Source organism: Triturus cristatus, chromosome 4_1 (genome assembly GCF_964204655.1).
Source record: "Triturus cristatus chromosome 4_1, aTriCri1.1, whole genome shotgun sequence".
Classification (NCBI taxonomy): domain Eukaryota; kingdom Metazoa; phylum Chordata; class Amphibia; order Caudata; family Salamandridae; genus Triturus; species Triturus cristatus.
In genome coordinates, this window is record NC_140585.1 from 231,781,529 (window position 1) to 231,800,640 (window position 19,112).

The 19,112-nt window shown below is 45.3% G+C and overlaps 1 protein-coding gene across 3 annotated transcripts in view; it reads left to right on the forward strand.

The window, feature by feature from the left end:
- The window catches only part of LOC146854167 (aldo-keto reductase family 1 member B1-like), a 222,542-nt gene that overhangs the window by 67,537 nt on the left and 135,893 nt on the right, over positions 1-19,112 (forward strand). The window contains exon 1 of one of the 3 annotated variants that reach the window (XM_085651944.1): positions 10,080-10,719. The exons of 1 other annotated variant lie outside the window; for it this stretch is intronic. In XM_085651944.1, coding sequence (XP_085508070.1) covers positions 10,708-10,719 — 12 coding nt within the window. In that variant the 5' untranslated portion in view covers positions 10,080-10,707. Of the gene's footprint in view, positions 1-10,079; positions 10,720-19,112 lie in introns of those variants that run through there. One more of the 3 variants, XM_085651942.1, reaches the window with a different exon arrangement.

Consider the following 19,112-nt stretch of genomic DNA (forward strand, 5'->3'; position numbering starts at 1 on the left):
CTCGACTGCTGAACCAGGACACGGCAGAGACACCAAGGGGATTGAATCACTCTCTTTATGCCCCCCCCCCCACACACTCCCCTTGTCCTAGCACTCTGGACACCGAGACAGCCAGACCTAATAGTTCTGTTAACAGAAGGAGGCTCCTACAGTCATTGAAGGGGACTCTCTCCGGTCCCTCTCATCTATCCTCTGCCCGGGCTCTTTGCACCCCGAGACCTCGCCTGGAGGGGTGGAGTGCCCACCCCGTGACTGCCTGCAGTGGTACCGCTCGTCGGTGCACTCCCCCCCCCCCAACTGTCTGTCACTTCCTGACATTCTCTGTGTCTGCTGCCTGTGCACACATAGGCATTCCTCACTACCTAGGCGTCTGTCACAGACTCTGCTTCTCCTGGGACAGTGGGGCGCGGCGTCTTCACTGAAGGGAGTGCAGTGGTGATCCTGAGGCTGCCTGCTGTTCCACTCTTATGTGCACTCTCACCCTGGCTGCCTGTGGCTTTCAGTCTTCCTTTAGCCCTCCTCCCTGTAAACAAGTAGGCATTCCCATGTGCACACAGATATTCCCCATTCTCTAGGCGCTAGCCCCAGCTTCGGCCACTCCTGAGAAACAAGGGTGCAGCGTTTCCACTGACAGTACTGCAGCTCTGACCAGTGGCTGTCTGTTGTGGTTCCACTCATGAACGCCCCCTCCCTCCATCTGTCTGTGACTTCCTATCCTGTATGCCTGCTGCCTGTGCACACTGAGGCATTCCTCACTCTCTAGCTGCTTGTCTCTCTTGAGAGAGTTGGACAGATCACTTCCACTGCAGGGAGTGCAGCGCTGACCCAGTGGCTGTCTGTCGTGGTTCCACTTATGGGCGACCCCTCCACCCATCTGTCTGTGACTTCCTATCCTGTGTGCTTGCTGCCTGTGCACACTAAGGCATTCCTTGCTCTCTAGCTGCCTGTTACTCCTGAGAGAGCAGGGCAGATCACTTCCACAGACTGGAGTGCAGCGCTGACCCTGTGGCTTCCTGCCGTGGGTCTCCCTCTTCCTACCTCTCTGGCCCGGCCTGGCAGGGAACCCTGGCTGGCTACAAACAGCCGCGATTGGTCACTTGACGGGCGTTGTGTTCAGTCCTCGTGTACGTGGCTGTAGCGTCTGGCAGGCTGCATCAGTGCGCTTGTGTGTATGGCATGGAGTCATGGCAGTGCACTTCTATCTGTACAATGTGCACTCAGAGAAATTTATGGCTGTTGTAATATACGTATATCTGCAGGCAGTACGTGTGTATACATACATCTCTATGAATCAACACGTGTATACATCAACTCACTTTCTATAAATCTGTTATATTTTAATTTATATAAATGTACATATCTGTGCGTGTATATCAGTAAATAGATATTCACTAACAACAGACGCCGGTCAAGCGATCGCAAAAGCGATCGCTATTGTAAAAAAAAATGAAAAACTCCAGCTAGCGAAACATGTGGTTTCAATTATCGCGCCCATGTCTGGGCACGATAATTGAAACCACATGGCCTTTGGTGCGCGTAATAGACACCAATAGGCCAGGGGCAGAGCAATGCTCTAACACGCATGCAAGGGCCAAAAGCAGGGCACAAAAGGAAAAGCACACGATTCCTGGCTCCGTTTTGGAACCCCGGACAAAGGGACTCTCGCTACGCTCTGCATCGCTAGGCGCGAGACCTAAAAATGAACCTTTTCATTTTTCTTCTTTAAATGCAGCCCGTTTTCCATTTAGAAAAACGGGCTTCATTAAAAACAAGCATTTGCAATGCCATATGTCTCACATTTTCGCGAGTTTACGCTATTGGCATTGTAAATGACAAGGCCTTTTATTTATGTTTAAAAAACCAGAACAAAAATAAAAGGCATTATCATTTACAATGCCAATAGCTCAGACTCGCGTAATTGCGAGACTTATTGCATTGCAAATGCTTGTTCAGTGTAATACGGTCTCATAATAAAAACTTTTTCCAGGGCTGCTTTCAGCTTGCAGTTCCTCGCTGTTATGAATGCTTCCCGGTATCTTGCTGAAGGCCGAGGGTCTGGTTTTCCTTGACTCACCATATGAGTTTCGAAGCTAAATGTAATGAATCTTCAGCCAGCTGGGGCGAAAAGAGGATTTCAAGGTGTTTGAGAGACACAAAGGATTTACCGACAGAAGGCGGGGAGGGCCGTGCCTATGAGAAAATGCACTTGAGGTGGTTGCGTCGTCAGCAGTGACCAGGAAGATGTCGGCAAACTTTTTCTACGTTCAGTTATAGGATTCACTGAGAGGCTATGGCTGCTTCTCTTACTGATCATTTCTGCAACTAAGAATAGATTTTCAAATCCTTATTTTGTGCTGTGCATTTTCTTCATATAGGTTCCCGGTTACTTCTTGCGAGAGGTGTAGTGTAGCGGCCAGAGCGGCCGACTATGAGCGAGGGATCATGGTTCGATCCTGGCGCTGGTGGCAGATCAGCATCCTGTGATTATGGATAACAGCTCACTTAATCTCCCCAACACCCCACAGCGCCTTGAAACCTTAAGGGGTGATATGTTCGTCCTTTACAAATATGGATTATTCTAGCACAGTACTAGGGCCCATTAAGTGCCAACGAGCAGAGGAACTCTTTCTCTTTTAATTTACAATTATTCATGGTCCAGAAACCTACGAGTGTGAAAGTAAATGAATGCGGCAGCAAGTTGCCTTTGGGCTGCAGGTTGTTTCCTTTGCAGCCTCTTCCCCTGATCAGGACAGGAATACGAAAAGAGATGAAATAAATATGGAACGTAAATTAATTTTCGTTTCAGCATTGTTTTTGTCCATAGCTCTTGTGCGCGACGCTCCGGATTCAAAAGCTGCTTTAAAACAAATGATCATAGAAGGAACGCTTCCATCTTACTGCCTACAATGGAGTTTTTTAGGATCTCAATAAAGACCGCTTCTGAACCTTGACACCCTTGGCTGAGAATAATTGCACTCGAGATGATGAATCAGTGCAGGCGCTCTGTATTTATAGAAGTCAAGAGGAGACAAGGAGGGAGGGGAAGAAGGGAGAGGGGGAGTGAGAGTGGAGGGCACGGTGGAGGAAACAATGAAACCATGAACAGCGTGGCGCTCGTAAAAGGGCGCCGTGCTGATAATGAATCAATGTGTCTTACCGATGTTTAAAAAAAACAAAAAGATGAATAAAAGACATATTTGAAGTTAAAGCGCAACATTTCAACGCTCTTTAAACAAGAAAAACAAGCATTTGCAATCCATAGTGCACCCACAGGGCGATCTTCCAGCTGCTGTGTGTGGGGGTGAACGCAGATCACGCAGCGCTCGTGTCTGGCCTGCGGGAGTGCAGGGAAGAGAGGGGCGAGAGAGCAGGGACAGCGGGAGAGGGAAAGCATTGCGAGCAGTGCGGACAAAGCAGTAACGGAGGGCCCGGGGGCTGCGGTTCAAGGCACAGAGGACATTCAGCAGTGCATGCATGCGCTGCCTAGGCAAGACTAAAAAAACAACAAAGTAGTGCTTACATTGAAAGATACCGCCCTGCAGTGTAAGTTTACCGTAGTTGGTCCAAGCTGCTTACGGGCTACACAGAAGTTAGTATTGGATCAACAGCCAACAGAGAGCCAGATAAGAACAGCAATGCCACAGTTAAACGAATCACAAACTGTATGACAAATTACACAGAGTTTCACCCAACATACAGATTACTTTATGTCTCGCTAAGACAGCGCATGCAGCACATGCGCTGCCATGGCGAGACCTAAAAAGGTTCTATTTAAAAAGCAGTCACAGACATGGTGGTCTACTAACCCCAGCAGGCCACAATCCTTGTGAGTGCTAGCTATTCCCAATGGGTCACATATTGCGACCTAACTCATGAATATTCATGAGGTAGGTCATTCGCAACCCTCTGGGAATCGGAGATAGTGTTCAGCACACTGTCGTGCATGCCACTTTGTGATTTCCTGATTGCGAATCGCAAGGATCCGCAATTAGGGAGGCACAAAACAGTTCTTAGTACATCTGGCCCTTACTTCTCTGACACGCCGGAAGCAAACAGCTGGCAGCTCGTCCTGGCCTGTGTTGACGGTGTTGGCGTGCATCAAATTACTGGGGGGAGGTCGGGTTGGCAGCTTGGTGGGGACCCGTAGATGGGCGGCCCACTGGGGGAGCGCCAGTGCTTCCTCCATGGGTGGGTGCTAGAACAGAACGGTTCTGTCCTCAGCACACGTGCACCGTGGCTGAGGAGGGAAATGTTCCATCCATAACACCCAAGGGGATATACAGTACATCGATTGTTCGTATCAAGATTGTTTTACTAACACTATGTTTGTTATTGGCTAAGCCCAAGAATTGTTTATCATCTGTTAGCTCTTCCTCATTTGCATCATATATGCTTGTGAGATGATCTCACTGGCAGACAACAGCAGGTTCTAATGAATTCTGTGGTTACGTAAGACTTATTTACACTTATATCATGAAGGCCAGTTACATCGGGAAAAGGTCATCGGTATGACTCCAGGTATAAGCTGGGTAGATTATAGGAGTATTAGCTTAACTGTGGCAAACAGAGATGAAATTTGGGAAACATTAGAACCGGCAGATAGACATACTGTTGGGAGGCCCAAACACAGAACATAGAATAACCCCTTATATATAATACCTCTGCTCTTCAGTCAACAGACACTGAAATGTCCATGCAAAGCAAAGGATTGCCCTTTCTACCTACCATATTCAGACGCCCAATAAACACAAAAATGGAGATCCAACAATTTACCCCCAAGCAAGTTGAGGAAAGTCAGCGTCAGAATGATCACACTGTTTACAATTACTTGTGTCTCTAAGTCTATATCTATGTAGCCTGGCCAGGGTGTGGTAGGATTGGTGGATGTATTTGAAATGAATTATGCGCAAATTTCCATTAGGAGTAAGGGTCCCCGTCAGTCTACAAATATGCTCCCAATCTGTGTCTGATTGTTGAGGAGTAACACTTTGGTTCCATTGAGCTAAACTTCTGTCCAGCGCATGGACCCTCTCTATCTTCACTTCCCTGTATAGTTTAGTAATCAATTTGCATCGAGATGGCGCTACCAGCAGAATCTGTAGGGCTCGTAGTGGTGGTGGTTTGTCTGGTATGTATGATAGTGATCCCTAATCGCGCGCCTCAACCTGAAGATGGTAGAATTAAACAATAGTGAGGGATTTGTTATATATGATAAGTGTTCCTCTGTAATAACCCACCCCTCCGGATATATACCCGCATGTATACAAGACCAACTTCTCTCATGGCTTTGATGGGACCTTCTTCTTGTGTAAAAGAGAGGGCTGCATGGTGTGCTATAGGTAGTGCTGGTGCATATAAAGACAATCAGTTAGTAAGTTTTCCTATGGCCTGCCAAGTTCCTATAGTTGTGTCTATTGAATTGATTCCGGCGCGGGGCGTGTTCCTGCGGTTGTGTGTGATAACCCCCGCCAGCGGAACCGGTTGCGAGTCCCCATCTTCCACCACAACATGCGGAGTGCAAGCGTGCGGACTGAACCAATAATATGCATATTGTGCCTGCGCACATAAGTAATAAAGATATAAGTCTGGTGCATTAAATCCACCCCTAGCATAATCCAGCGTCAGTGTAGCCCAGTTCACTCTGGCCTGCTTACCTCCCCATATCAAGCGAAGGAGCAAGGATTGCACTTCCTTGAAGAATTGGCGTGTCAATTTAATCAGGATGTTGGTGAACAAATAGAGGAGACGCGGCAACACAACCATTTTGACGATCACTATGCGATCAGCAAGGGAAAGCGGCAACCTGTTCCATCTGTCCACCTGCTGCTCCAATTTTATGCATGTCCTGCCATAATTTTCCCTGACCACGAGATCAGGGTCACGATGTACCCAGACCCCAAGTACTTCACCGACTCTGTGGTCCACACCCATGCTGGGGGATGTTGTCTTGGCAGTGAGTGGTATAATAATCGATTTATCCCAATAGATCTGCAGTCCCGAAAAAAGACCAAATTGTATATATTCCTGCAACACCTACGCCAAATATTGACCCGGCTCCCTTAAAAAATAGTACCATGTTGTCAGCACAGAGCGATATGCCAACCGGCCGATGTAAAAAATGTAGTGCCGCTTTCATGTGACGCTGGCGAATGACACATGCCAACGGCTCGAAGGCCAGTGCAAATAGTAGCGGTGATAGTGGGCATCCATGGCGAGTGCCCCTGTGAATTTTAAATGGACGGGACGTCAGTCCTCCAACCCGCACTAGTGCTGAGAGATCAGCGTATAATAGCTGCACCCATCCGAGAAATAACGGCGGGAATCCCATTCTTCTCAATATATGGAACATATCCAACAGAACCGCGGCAGAAGGCAGCTCAGGATCTAAAACATGAAACATAGCGAAGATCGTTCTCAAATTATAAGACGTTGATCTTTCCGGGATGAAGCCCGACTAATCTGGGAGAACCAAACTGGGCATTAAGGGCTGTAGCCTATAGCCAATATCTTTGCCAAGATCTTGGCATCAAGATTTATTAACGACAGCTGTCGATAAGATTCGCAGACGTCAGGGGCTTTGTCCTTTTTTAACAATGTAATAATCAATGCCTGGCGAAGAGTCAGCGGCAATAAGCCAGATGCATGTGCCTCCGCATACATCTCAAGTATGTGGGGGTAACTAAATCTATGTAAGCTTTGTAGAATTCGGCCATAAGCCCATCCGAGCCCGGCGCTTTCTGATTGGGCATTGACCGTATAGCTGCTTTGACATCTGCCTCGTCAATGGGTTGATCTAAGTATTGACGATGATGGTTCGATAGCCAGGTGCATGCTATGTCTATGAAATAACCATCCAGCTTCGGCTCTGCCGCGCTATCCCGCGATGTGTAGAAATCAAGGTAGAAGTCACGAAACTGCACCACTATTGCCCTTGGTGCATGGTGGGCCACCCCTTGGGTGTCTGTGATTCTAGTAATGTGTTGGAAGTCCTCCTGCACTTTTATTTTTGCGGCCAGATTACGGCCCGGGCGACCCCCCTCTCCATAAGCACGTGCAACCTGTCTGTGCGTTATATAGCGAATCTCAGATTCCGCCAATGATTCATACTGTTGTAACAGGTCGTGAATGACTGCTAATTTATCAGGACTGGGAAAGAGTGTATATTGTTGTTCGGTCTCCGCCAGCTTGTGCTCAACTTGAGCTAGTTGCCCATGGATATCTTTTAAAATACCGGCCATGGTGCTGATGCAAACCCCTCTGCCGCACTGTCCACTGTTCCTACGTTAATGTCAAAATATTGCTCTATGGCCGTCCGTATTGCATCACTATAAAGAGGATCCAATAGTGCCTGTGCCCGAAAGCACCATGTATAGAGTCGGTGCTCATTGGACTCTATTTTAAATGTAAGTAGTACTGGGTTGTGATCTGACAACGTGCGAGGGAGTATAACTACATCTGTAACCCAATTATTCGCCTCACCATTTAAAAGCCAATAATCAAGACGAGACCAGCTATTATGTGTGGACGTGGCATGCGTGCCCACTTTAGCCGAGCCATTCCGTAGTCTCCACACGTCCACTAGACCAAATTCTAGCATAGCGTCATTAACACTCCGCGTAATTTTAGGTGTGTGTAGTCCTTGGAGCTTAGATTTATCTAGCTGAGGATCTAAATATCTATTAAAGTCCCTTACCCATACCATGGCTGCCTCGGGTCACTCGCGCATAGTGCTGTATAGTCGTGTGAAGGTCTCTAGGTCGTCCGCTATAGGGCCATAGATGTTGATCAGGGTAATGAGGGACGTGCCTAATTTAACATGTACCATGGCGCATCGCCCATCCTTATCCGTGTAGGTGCTGATAGTTGCAAAGTGTACACCCCACTTCACCAGAATAAGCACTCCTCTAGCAGATGAGGAGTATGATGAAGCCAGTTTGTATCCTGCCCATCTAAGTGCAATCTTAGTCTCGGAAGCCGCAGTTCGATGCGTCTCCTGTAGGAGAGTGATCTGAATATCATGGCGGTCTAAATAAGCAAATACCTGCCTGATTGTTTTGGGGGTGTTGAGACCACGGACATTCCAGGTTATGCAGTTGTATTTCTCACCCACACTCATTCTTGTGTAACTGAATTGCCAATGTCATGGTCGTGTTGCTATCCACAACAGGTGTATTCATCAGTCGTCTCGTCAATACCGTCGGTGTGCTCACAGTGAACAAACCTAACATGAACCAACCCCCCGCCCCTCACCCACTTCAGCAGTCCCAATTCACCAAAGCCATCCCTTAAAAGTACCCATCCCCCGCTCCCACCTCCCCCAAACAAGCCCCATAGGAAGGAAACATCTTGTGAGGTATACACTCGGGGACAGGAGTAGCCAGCCAGTGGACCCAGTGAGAGCCGTCACGTAGGGGTCACCTTGAATTTACAGTGACACCCAACTCCGCCCTCCCATGTCAGCCATGAATCAAGTCAGACGTTTAGAACCGGTGCAATAAAACCCCCACTGTAAGAGTTCTCCCCCCACCAGGGTTAGGCATAACTGACAGTATACATCATGAGTTTGGGTTGAGCACTGTGTCCGTATGGTTTGCTGTCAAAGCCGTCCAGGAGACTACGACCCTCTGCATTGTTCGACAACGGATATACAACTATTATTCCACATCTGATACATGCTCCTGAGACTCTTGCTCGCCCCTGGATGATCGCCTGCCCGGTGCTTGTGCGCCTCTCTGTTTCAAAAATGTTTGCACCTCCTTAGGGTCGTTGTAGAGTCTGCTTTTGCCTCCCTCCGTAACACAGAGACGAGCGGGATAGATCATTGCGTATGGAATGTTTTGGTCGCGAAATGCTTTCTTGACATCCAAGAACATTTTCTGGGCCACTTGAACTTGTTGCGTGAAATCTGGGTGGATGGAAATAGTCATGCCTTCGTGTGACAGCGTTCCCAGTTCTCTTGCTTTTCGGAGCGCTGCATCCCGATCTCTATAGTTTAGGAGTTTTGCTATAATGGGACGCGGTCTCGCACCAGGTCGAGGGAGTGGCGCCAATGACCTGTGCGCCCTTTCAACAATAAAGATGGGTGAGAAGGTATCTTTACCCAACAGCGCAATCAGTAGGGACTCTATATAACGTTCCATGGGACTTGTGTTGGTCGACTCTGTTATCCCCATGAAGCGCAGATTGTTGCGATAAGACCTCGCTTCTAAGTCGCCATGAGTGTCGCCAGCACTTTATCAGTTTTTTCCTGTTTTGATTCTGTTTGGCGTTGCGCATCCTCGGTATCAGCGATCCGCCTCTCCACCATATCTATACATTCCGTGTGCCGAGCTAGCCTTTCAGACATGCGGTGCACTCTATATGTCAATGTATCAATCTTCCCGTCTATGTTGGTCAGCGTTGCCTAGATCGTCGAGAACATAGTTTGAAAGTCAACAGCGGTAGACGGCTGCACGCTCAACACAGGCGCTGATACTTGTTCCGTCCCAGGGTTGTCCGCCCATTTCTTTGCCTGCTCAAAATTAAGCCTGGGCTGGTTACGGTCCGGTTTGCCCAATGTAGCTGTTCAGTAGCCGCTAGGATGCAAATCTGATGTTGAGCAACAGTCAGGCCGGGGAGCCTGATTCTGCTGGTTGAGTGCTACAGTGTGTTTGCCCACGCCGAGCACGCAGTCCGTGGAAGTGGCTAAGTTCAGTGGACGCCCTCGGGGCAACGGCGCGCTTTCAGAAGGGTAGCAGGAGCTCCCCGCACATGTGCCCCGCCGTCCCACGACCTGCCCAAAGAGTGCATGTGTCTGTGCTGATACTGTGGCCTGCTTCAGTAGCTGCAGTTAGAGGGCAGTCTCGGGGCGATAAAACATGGTGGATGTGCAGCAGCAGTTCAGTGCATGCGGGCCAGGGCCTCTAGCTGTAGGTCGCCCGCCACGTGATTGCAACTTCACACCAGTGGGACTAAAGACTCCAGCTGCGTAGTCCAGGACGGGGGCCACAAAAACCAATGCTGGTCAGAAGGCCGGGGTGCACACACAAACAGCCCACAGACGGCGCGTGACTCACTCCCGCCCGTGTGTCCTGCAGGGGGGGGGGGGGGGGGTCACGTAGGGCCCACCACCGGACGCCGAGTCGCGCCGGCCGGGTCCAGATCACTTTGCCGACAGTGAGGGATCAATGGAGGAATGCGACTGCGCAAAGCAGAGGCACCGACCTTCAGGGCAGGTCCAGTAGCGCCGCTCGATACCGCGGCGGTCCACCTCACTCACACCACAGCCGGGTCCCAAGCAGGCGCAAGGTCCGTCGCCGCAGGGCGTCCCCACCTCGATTCCTCGGCGAGATCAGGGTCCCCGCGGCCTCCGCAGCACTGTAGCGGTCAGTTGCACGGCCCCGTCAGCGGCGTCCCCCGAGCAGGAGAGAGACGGCTCAGCCGGCTGTCCGTGACCCCCTCGTTCCGCATCTCCGAGGCCGCGCTTGCGTCTCACATAGGTCCTGCGATGTCAGCTGCGTCGACGCTGGTATCGGTGCCCTCCCGGGAGGTAACAATTTCGGATTTCGGCGCAGTCGGTTGCTACAGTGCTCCGGTGTGTGAATCTGCGGATTCTGGTGCACAGGACAGGCTGGAGATGGAGGATAATGTCAGGATTGATAGGCGACTGCAAGGAGCTCGCCTACGAAGCGGCCATCTTGCAGGCTGGGCTTGCTCCGCCCCCCTCCTATGCTTTTCAAGGTTCTTTACAATTTTGGCATTTAGACTTTGGACTGGTGAAAGTCAGACTATGTATTCCCTGGTGGCTTTTCATTTTTTACAGTAGCTTCTCTGCCTCTGCCATCGGGTGCTGGTTGGCAGTTTAAATGTCCCATGCTGGGTGGTCTGGTTCTCATTTATTAATAGCAAAAATGTAGGGAGCCCCTTAACCATAAAATAATATGGGGAGGGCAATATTAGCTAAGTGTAATTTCATTCTTCTTGGGATCAATCTATTGTTGAGTCGAAGAGGTCACAGGATTAGTCTGGCATTCTCTGAGATTACAAAGTGTCTCATATATTCCTTGTAGACTTTATTCTCAATCCTGATATATAAATTGACACAATCCCCCAAATAATATTCACATTTTCAATATGTTATACCTTTGTATTTTTGTTTAACCTCTTTAACATGTTTCTTTAAAAGTATCATATTCATATATAAATTCCACTAGTGATTTAGTGTGGTTTAATTGTAATAGGTGGATCTTTTGCACGTCACTTACTGTACTCAATTTGTTTATTACATTAATTTATAGATTTGCTCTAAATGTGAAGAAGCAGTTCAGCCTACATTCCATTACAAAGCCTCATCAGATCAATAGTAAAGAGATCTACAATTCATAATAACCATATTTACACAGTTGTAAATACAGATTGTACACACATACAGTACATCATTTATTTGTATACGTGTCTTATTAACACTATGTTTATTATGGGAAACTCCTAAAATCAATAATCATTTGTGTTAATACTTTGTCATTTGCATCATATATGTTTTTGAGGTCATTTGTTTGGGTGGCAAAAGAAGGTGCTAGTGAATTGTGTAGATATCTGCGAATTATAATGAATTTATATCATTAAAACCAATTGTTCGTGTGAGCATACGCATAAGTAAGGCAAATAGAGATACAACTTGGGTGCAATGAGAGCCCACAGTGAGACCGTGGAGATAGGGGATTTCAAAGTTAGAACAAGGCATAACCCACTATAAGTAACATCTCCACTCATTAACCAACAGACACTGACAAATTAGCCAACTTGATGATGCAATACTGACAATGTAACATATGCACATTTCTTGTTATACCAATATATAGTACACAAATTGCTGTATACAGAATGAACCTTCACATGACCTCCTAAATCATACAACAAAAACTTAGGCCTTGATTACGATCTTGGTTGCTGGGTTACTCGGTTACAAATGTGACAGATATCCCATCTGCCGTATTACAATTCCATTATATCCTATTGAACTTGTAATACGGTGGATAGGATATCCGTCATGTTTGTGATCATAATCAGGCCCTTAATATTTTTTCATTTATATTTTGTAAGTACATTGAGATTCTGTAGAGTGGCGCATTGGAAATGAGCTATGTATGTTTATTTTATAAACATATTTATACCCTGTTTGTATAAGGATCATAAATGAGTCTTTCATATATCTGGATTCACATCCTACATATGATAGACTAATGTATACCAGATAATACTGAGGAGTTCCATTATATGAAGATACATGTCCATATATGTTTCTTTACACCAACTGGGAAGAACTAATGTGTACATATATGAAAAAGGAGGTCTTTTGTGGATTCACTTAGATCTCTCATGGTGGCTTATCATAAATTTAGCAGGATATAATATGGAAAGGTATATAACAAAGGGATGAGGCTCAAATGCATATCATGCCACTTGATACACCATTAGCATTAAATAATATTTTGTCTGTTCAACATGTCACCTGCTATAACATGCTTTTGCTCCATCAAGGTGTGGAGTAAACTATTTCCCTTGTTGAGTTTTTATTATATAATGTACGCTACTGGTAATATGCCTGACAATCTTTTTTTATCTTTTCCTTTCTGCAACACACAAATATTACCCTTTACATAATAAATGTTTCATATAGTTTTAATATAGGTATAAATGAACCTCCTTTTTTTGCTGTTACTTGTGGTCGAGCCCCTAAATATTGGTACAATTTTTGCTTTCAGCATTGTGCTATGTTTTGATTTAAACACCGTTCCAATGCAAACTAGGCAAAATCATCCTGCCCACCCACAGAATACTATACACTTTGGATTAAAAGTATAGGTTGCAATCGTGGAAACAGCAAGGCACCAAGCTCCTCCTGTCGTGAGGAAGGAGAAAAGAGCCAAGTGTTATAATTTATCCAAGGTGAAAGGATTCGCTAATAAGATATCAAAACTGCTTGAGGAAACAAACAATAAGCACAAAGCAGAAATTAACAGATTCACAATGGAGTAGTTCACAAGGAACTCTAAGGTGAATAGTGAATAACAAATGGGTGATGAGCTAGATGAAAAATCAGGGAATGAAGTGCTTTACACCACATCATGCCTTAGAGTGCTGAGTTTTATATACTTGAAACAGGAAATGTGTCATACGAAGAAACTCTACCACATTGTGACTATAATATTCAATTAACTCCCAGTGGACTGTCTGACCACCATCTTGGAAGGGCATCGTATAAGGTCAATCCCTATCCTTAATTGAAAATTTATGACATACGTACTTCTATGAAGAAGCCCAAGTTTGACATTCTCCATGCCATGCGGTATTTAGGAAGCCTGCAGTCATCACCTGCACTCTATACGCCTCCCAATCTGCAAAAGAAAACTCCAGGTCCCTGCAGGCAAAGAGCACTGAAGTGGCTCATGCATTATGAAGGCCTCACACTTCACATGATATGGTGTACAGGACCGTAGTTCACTGTAGCACCCAGAGACTTGGTTTCAGGTAAGCTCCGGTTCCTTATACTATTGTGTGCACAGGTGTAATAGTATGCTCCGAGTTTTCTTCAGGATGGCTCAAGTAAAATCTGGGCATGGATTGAAGTAGCATCTTACCAGGAACACTCACCTAGAGGATAATCCATCACCTGGATCAAACATTGAAGACTTCTTTGAATGACTGAGAATCACAAATCTCTTGAACGTAATATACAGGTTAAACTTGTACAAATATTGGTGGAGGATCAGGGACAAGGCTGGACTGGTCGTACCGTGCATTGAGCATATCCTCTGGAGGCTGGAAGGGTGTTGAACTGTTTATGCAGCAGTGGGGGCTGCTTTAGCGACTGAGGGCTGGTATTGCAGCGGTGCTTCAATATTGGCCCCCAGTTAACAAAAGCAGCAAGCAAGCGTTTCCAGCCTCCCGGAGCTAGGAAGTGCTTCCCCAGGGGCTGCTCTGGAAAACTGCCAGGGCTGCTATGGGTTCCCAATCCGGCCCTGATCAGGGAGATTGAAGTCAATATTTGGATCGGGCATGTATGGATTCAGTTGAAAGGAATGAAGACAACATTGCTATTCCAAACATGAGGTAACTTCAGAGAGGAAGCTGCAGGATCAACTTGGTGACTTATCACAAATGGCACACAAATTGCTGTTGAAATATAATTGCTAAGTTAAGAACTGGGAGAAAATGAGCTGACAGCCAAACCTTCTTCCTACAAAAAAACAAATCTTCATATACCAGGACACTGCTTTATTATGATCTTAGAATGATGTCAAGTTTCTTAAACAAGTTGCCTGTAAGTTTTCAACTGACTCAACTATTCAGTAGCAGCAAGCATGAAAGGACCAAATTTGAGGAGCCTTTTATACTGCTGCCAACCATGCCTGGTGCACTGAGGTGATCCCTAGTAATAATCCTGCAAATTGCGGCCTCTATTGTAATCTTCTCTGACGTAGTCACTATTACAACACTAATAATATTAGTAGTTATCAATGAGTTTCATAGAAATTAACTAGCTCTTTTTCCAAGAAAAGAGCTAGTTGCAGTAGCAGTTATAGTTGCATAATTTTAGGAAACATTCTGCTATTGGTAGATAAGAAGCTCAATCATTTTAAGAAGCATTACAGTAAGAAAGCAAGTACAGCTCCAGGCTGAATATTTCATTCTGATTGCACATTGCTTTTAATCTAGTGCCTCTATGAAGGTGAAATACATCTGTCGGAAAACACTGGGTCTTTTATTCAACTGTAAGTATCTTCTTCAATGGAAAAAAATGGGTAATATTTTAAAATGTGTCTACAATCACCATTATCACACTGGAAACTTCAAATAGTGGAAGTGCTGTGTTGAAATCTTACTAGAGCATATGCCACGGTTCAGAGACCACTAGTAAGGGCTACAATGATCCAAAAGGCTTTCAAAGCAAGGATTTACATCAAGCACACATAGAGCAAGTATGAACGCTTTAACATCAGACTAAACAAATGGCACTCAAAGGATTTTACGACGAAACAAAAAGTAGATCTAAATGGTCCATGACCAGAAATAGAATAGTCATGGCACATCTTTGTAATGATAAGTCTTCACTGCACGCTTCTTTTAAGGTAAGATGATTTATTTATGCAGAACATCATCAATTAAGTCTTACAGATAAGCCTGGGTCAAACCGTCTCTCCCGGAATCCAGAACACGCTAAGTGTTCTAGATTCCAGAAGACACAGCAAGACACCACACATTCCCCTCCTTCAGAAACACAAAGAACAAAAAAATAAACATTTTAAAATAATAGCATATTAACTACATAACATGTATGCTCAAACTTTGAACATCACAAACATTGTGCATAAGAAAAATAAACAGAATAACACAAGTCAGGACAACTAAGTATCACTTACTTACATAATAATCCTTATACCAAACAGGAATTTGTCGAGACCTTTGTACATGGCACTTACTCAGAATACTGTCTTTTGCAGGAACAGACTTTCTCCAATTTGTTTTATTATAAGAAATTTTGGGTAATGATGCATCAGTAGAGACGGATACCTCTTTATCAGGCCACAACCACTGAGGAACCTTCACTACCCTGGAAAGATTCCAAACATTTCCATCAGATAATTCAACCCCCTGAAGACCAACATGAACCACTCTCATTCAAAATCCTTTATTCGATATTTAAAAAATATCATAAAAGTACAATTTACAATTAAAAACATTTCAGTGCAGTTCAATTTATATTTACATTGAAGGAGCCATTAGCATCAAAACATTCAAGGTAACCCTCTAGTGTGTCTCAGTCTTATTGCAACTCTAATAAAATTCATAATACAAGCTAACGTCAAAGGATTCTCGACCTTTTGTAAGTATAAAAGAGCAACTTTGGCATGTCTAAACTTCATTTGTTTTAAAAACCTTACTAAAAAGTGGCGTCTGGGTACAGAATAAAAAGGGCAAAGTAATACAAAATGAAGGGTATCCTGCGGAGACCTATTGTCACAGCCGCAGGTACCCTTCTGCTCAACCGTGGCCGTAAAACCGGGCGGGTCAGCCAAAAGGTGATGTAAAAGGTTGTGCCTAAAACGAGTAATTAAAAATCTATCTTGTGCATTGTATAGTAAGGCAAGATAAGGTTCCATACCTTCTACTAACTTAACTGAACTATAGATACTGACTGTGGGCTTACTTTCTTCTGAGGCGGCTCTACGTGCAAACTTCTTTGCCAGGAAAGTTCTTTTAATGCTAGTTTTATCCTCAGGGGTGATTGTTGTGGGTTCAGTAAAGAGGTTCTTACGGTCTAATCTAGTCAGGACACCCTTTACATAACTCAACCATGGGATATCCATCCCCTTGTCTCTACCCACACAATCACTAATTATTTGCCTACTCAGGCCCGCATCCCTATTAGTCCATATTCTTACCCAGGCCATGAGTGGTCTAACTTTAATCAAGTCCTCCAGGTATACCCTTCCCAATTCAGCATGTGTAATGTAAGCTGACGTGCTTTGTGGAATTTGTAAAACCTTCCTCAGGAATTTATTTTCCTCAGTTTGAATTTGTGATGGGTTCACAAAACCCCACACTTCTGCCCCACACATTATTTTGGGGCAACAAACTGAGCCATAAAGGTGCATGACCTGTTCAGGCGACCACCTACCCAGCCTCTGTCCGTAGTTCATTATGGCCCCTGTTGAAGCCACTACTTTTGCACTTCTCCCTTCCATTAAAAACTTAAAATTTAAAAGCCCATCAAATAAAACGCCCAGATAGGAGAAGGTTTTAACCTGTTCCATTATGTGTGAGCCGATTTTGTAACAAAACTTTTTTCATGGTTTAGACCCTGCCAACAATACATATGACTTTGCTAAGTTAGCCGATAGGTCTAGACTGGCCATAAAGCTGACAAACCCATCCAGCAAAGTCTGGAGACCTTTTGGTGTTCGGGCTAAAAGTACCGCATCGTCAGCATATAACAACACCGGTACTGCTCGTGCACCTACTCTAGGGGTATCTGCGTTTAAATTGCATAGTGCCTGTTCTAGCCCGTTTATGTATAATGAAAATAGAAACGGGGCCAGGATACATCCCTGGCGCACCCCGCTAGTGCAAGGGAAGGGAGCTGTAATACCACCTTCCAAATTATAACGCACTTTAGCTGAGGTGTTCCAGTGGAGTGCTCTTAAAATAACTACCAGGCCTTCTTCTACCCCCAGTTTAGTCATCAGGTTCCAGAGCTTTTCTCCGTTTACATGGTCAAAAGCCGATGAAAGGTCCATAAACCCCATATAAATCGACTGGTTGCTTGCAATAGTATATTTAGCTGTTAGTAAATAGAGGTTCAGACACTGATCTATAGTTGACCTTCCTGATCTGAAACCATATTGCAAGTCTGTTATTATATGATATTCCTCCGCCCAGTCCAAAAGACGGTTCAGGACAACTCTCCCCAATACTTTAGCTGTTACATCAATTAGGGAGATCGGTCGATAACACCGGGGGTCATCCTTTTTCCCCTTTTTGAAGATTGGGACTATCGTGGCTGTAGACCAGGATCTTGGCATACCTGTAGAAACTGCCATGTTTATTACTCTAGTTAGCATGGGTGCCCAGAGATCAACTTTACTTAGGTAGAGATCCGGGGGGATACCATCCGGGCCGGGGGCCTTGTTCTGCGTCAGCCCCTTGATCCCCACTACCAGTTCGTCCACCGTAAATTCTATGTTTGTCATCCATGGGCAAGTTGCCTCACCCTCCCCCAGTTGCTCATTAGCATGATTATACAGTACTTTAAAGTGGTCGAACCATTGTTCCGGGAGAATGGTTGCACCAATTACTGGTGCAGCCGCGTCCTGGAAACAAGGGTTGTTTATTATTTCCCAAAATGCCCTAGAATCTTTTCTGTCTGCAGCCTCCCGTAGGTTTTCCCATGTCTGTGATTGAAGAGCCAATTTCCTTAGTTTGATGGCTTTTTTGTAGGCTATCCTGCATTGTACAATGCGCCCCTTATCTCTAGGGACCTTTTTTAAACTTTCTTTCAATTCATTATGGGCCCTAGAACAATCTCTATTAAACCATCTAGGGGAGCATTTCATTGGCCCTGACACGGGGGCTTTTAGTAATCCACCAATGAGGTGTGCCATTGCCTCATAGGCTTTAACCACCATGGGTCCCTCAAGTGAGGGATCTAAACATGCCCCAATCATTTCTTTCCCATCCTCCATTAGGGATCTATAAAAGGCGTCCCCGTCCACCCTAGCCCATCTGAGCCTTCTCCCCTGATCCATAGCCCTCAATGTGCTGTTTGCCTTGTCACTTTTCTTGTTTTTACAAGGGGCCCAGTCCTTAATCCACAAGACTAGTGGGTTATGATCACTGAATATACTCCATTCAATGCTAGCCTTATTTAACCAGTTCACAAAGGGGATAGAAACTACGATATAATCTATAATAGAGCAATACCCCCTTCCCTTAAATGTTGGTGTGATTTTGTGGCCAGCTTTGGGTCCCATCAAGTCTATTGTGTGCCTAAGTGCGTGGTTATTTAAGACCCTTTCTAACTCCAGACCCTCCGGGGTGTGTTCGAGGTGTGGGCCTTTTTCCACAGTACAACCTGTCCAGGCCCCCTCCATCCATTTTAAATTGGGGCACAGGTGACAGTTTAAATCCCCCGCTAGGATCACATATGGGGCTACTGCTCTCTTCCCTGACGCTAGCTCATCAGTCAGTAAGTCATCTAAGTTTTGGATTATTGAACTCTTCCCGTTCCCTAAAACAGCATTATATACATTGATCAAAATAATATTCATTTTCCTAACTTCAAGTCCAACGGCTTGTATATTAGCTGAATTCCATTGCAAATCGACCCACACACCTTCAAGCTGTAAGTCCACATATATGATTAATCCTCCCATTGGTCTTCCCTGTGTCATTTTCCTTGCGGGCACAGAAAAACACTTATATCCATCAAGATGAAATGGATTGTGGTCCACCACCCAGGTTTCTTGTAGGCAGATTACAAGGAATTTGCTAATGTACTGTCTCCACTCCTGGTTGTGGAATTTGGAAGCTAGCCCCGCAATGTTCCAGGAAATCTTTTCAGACCCCTCTTT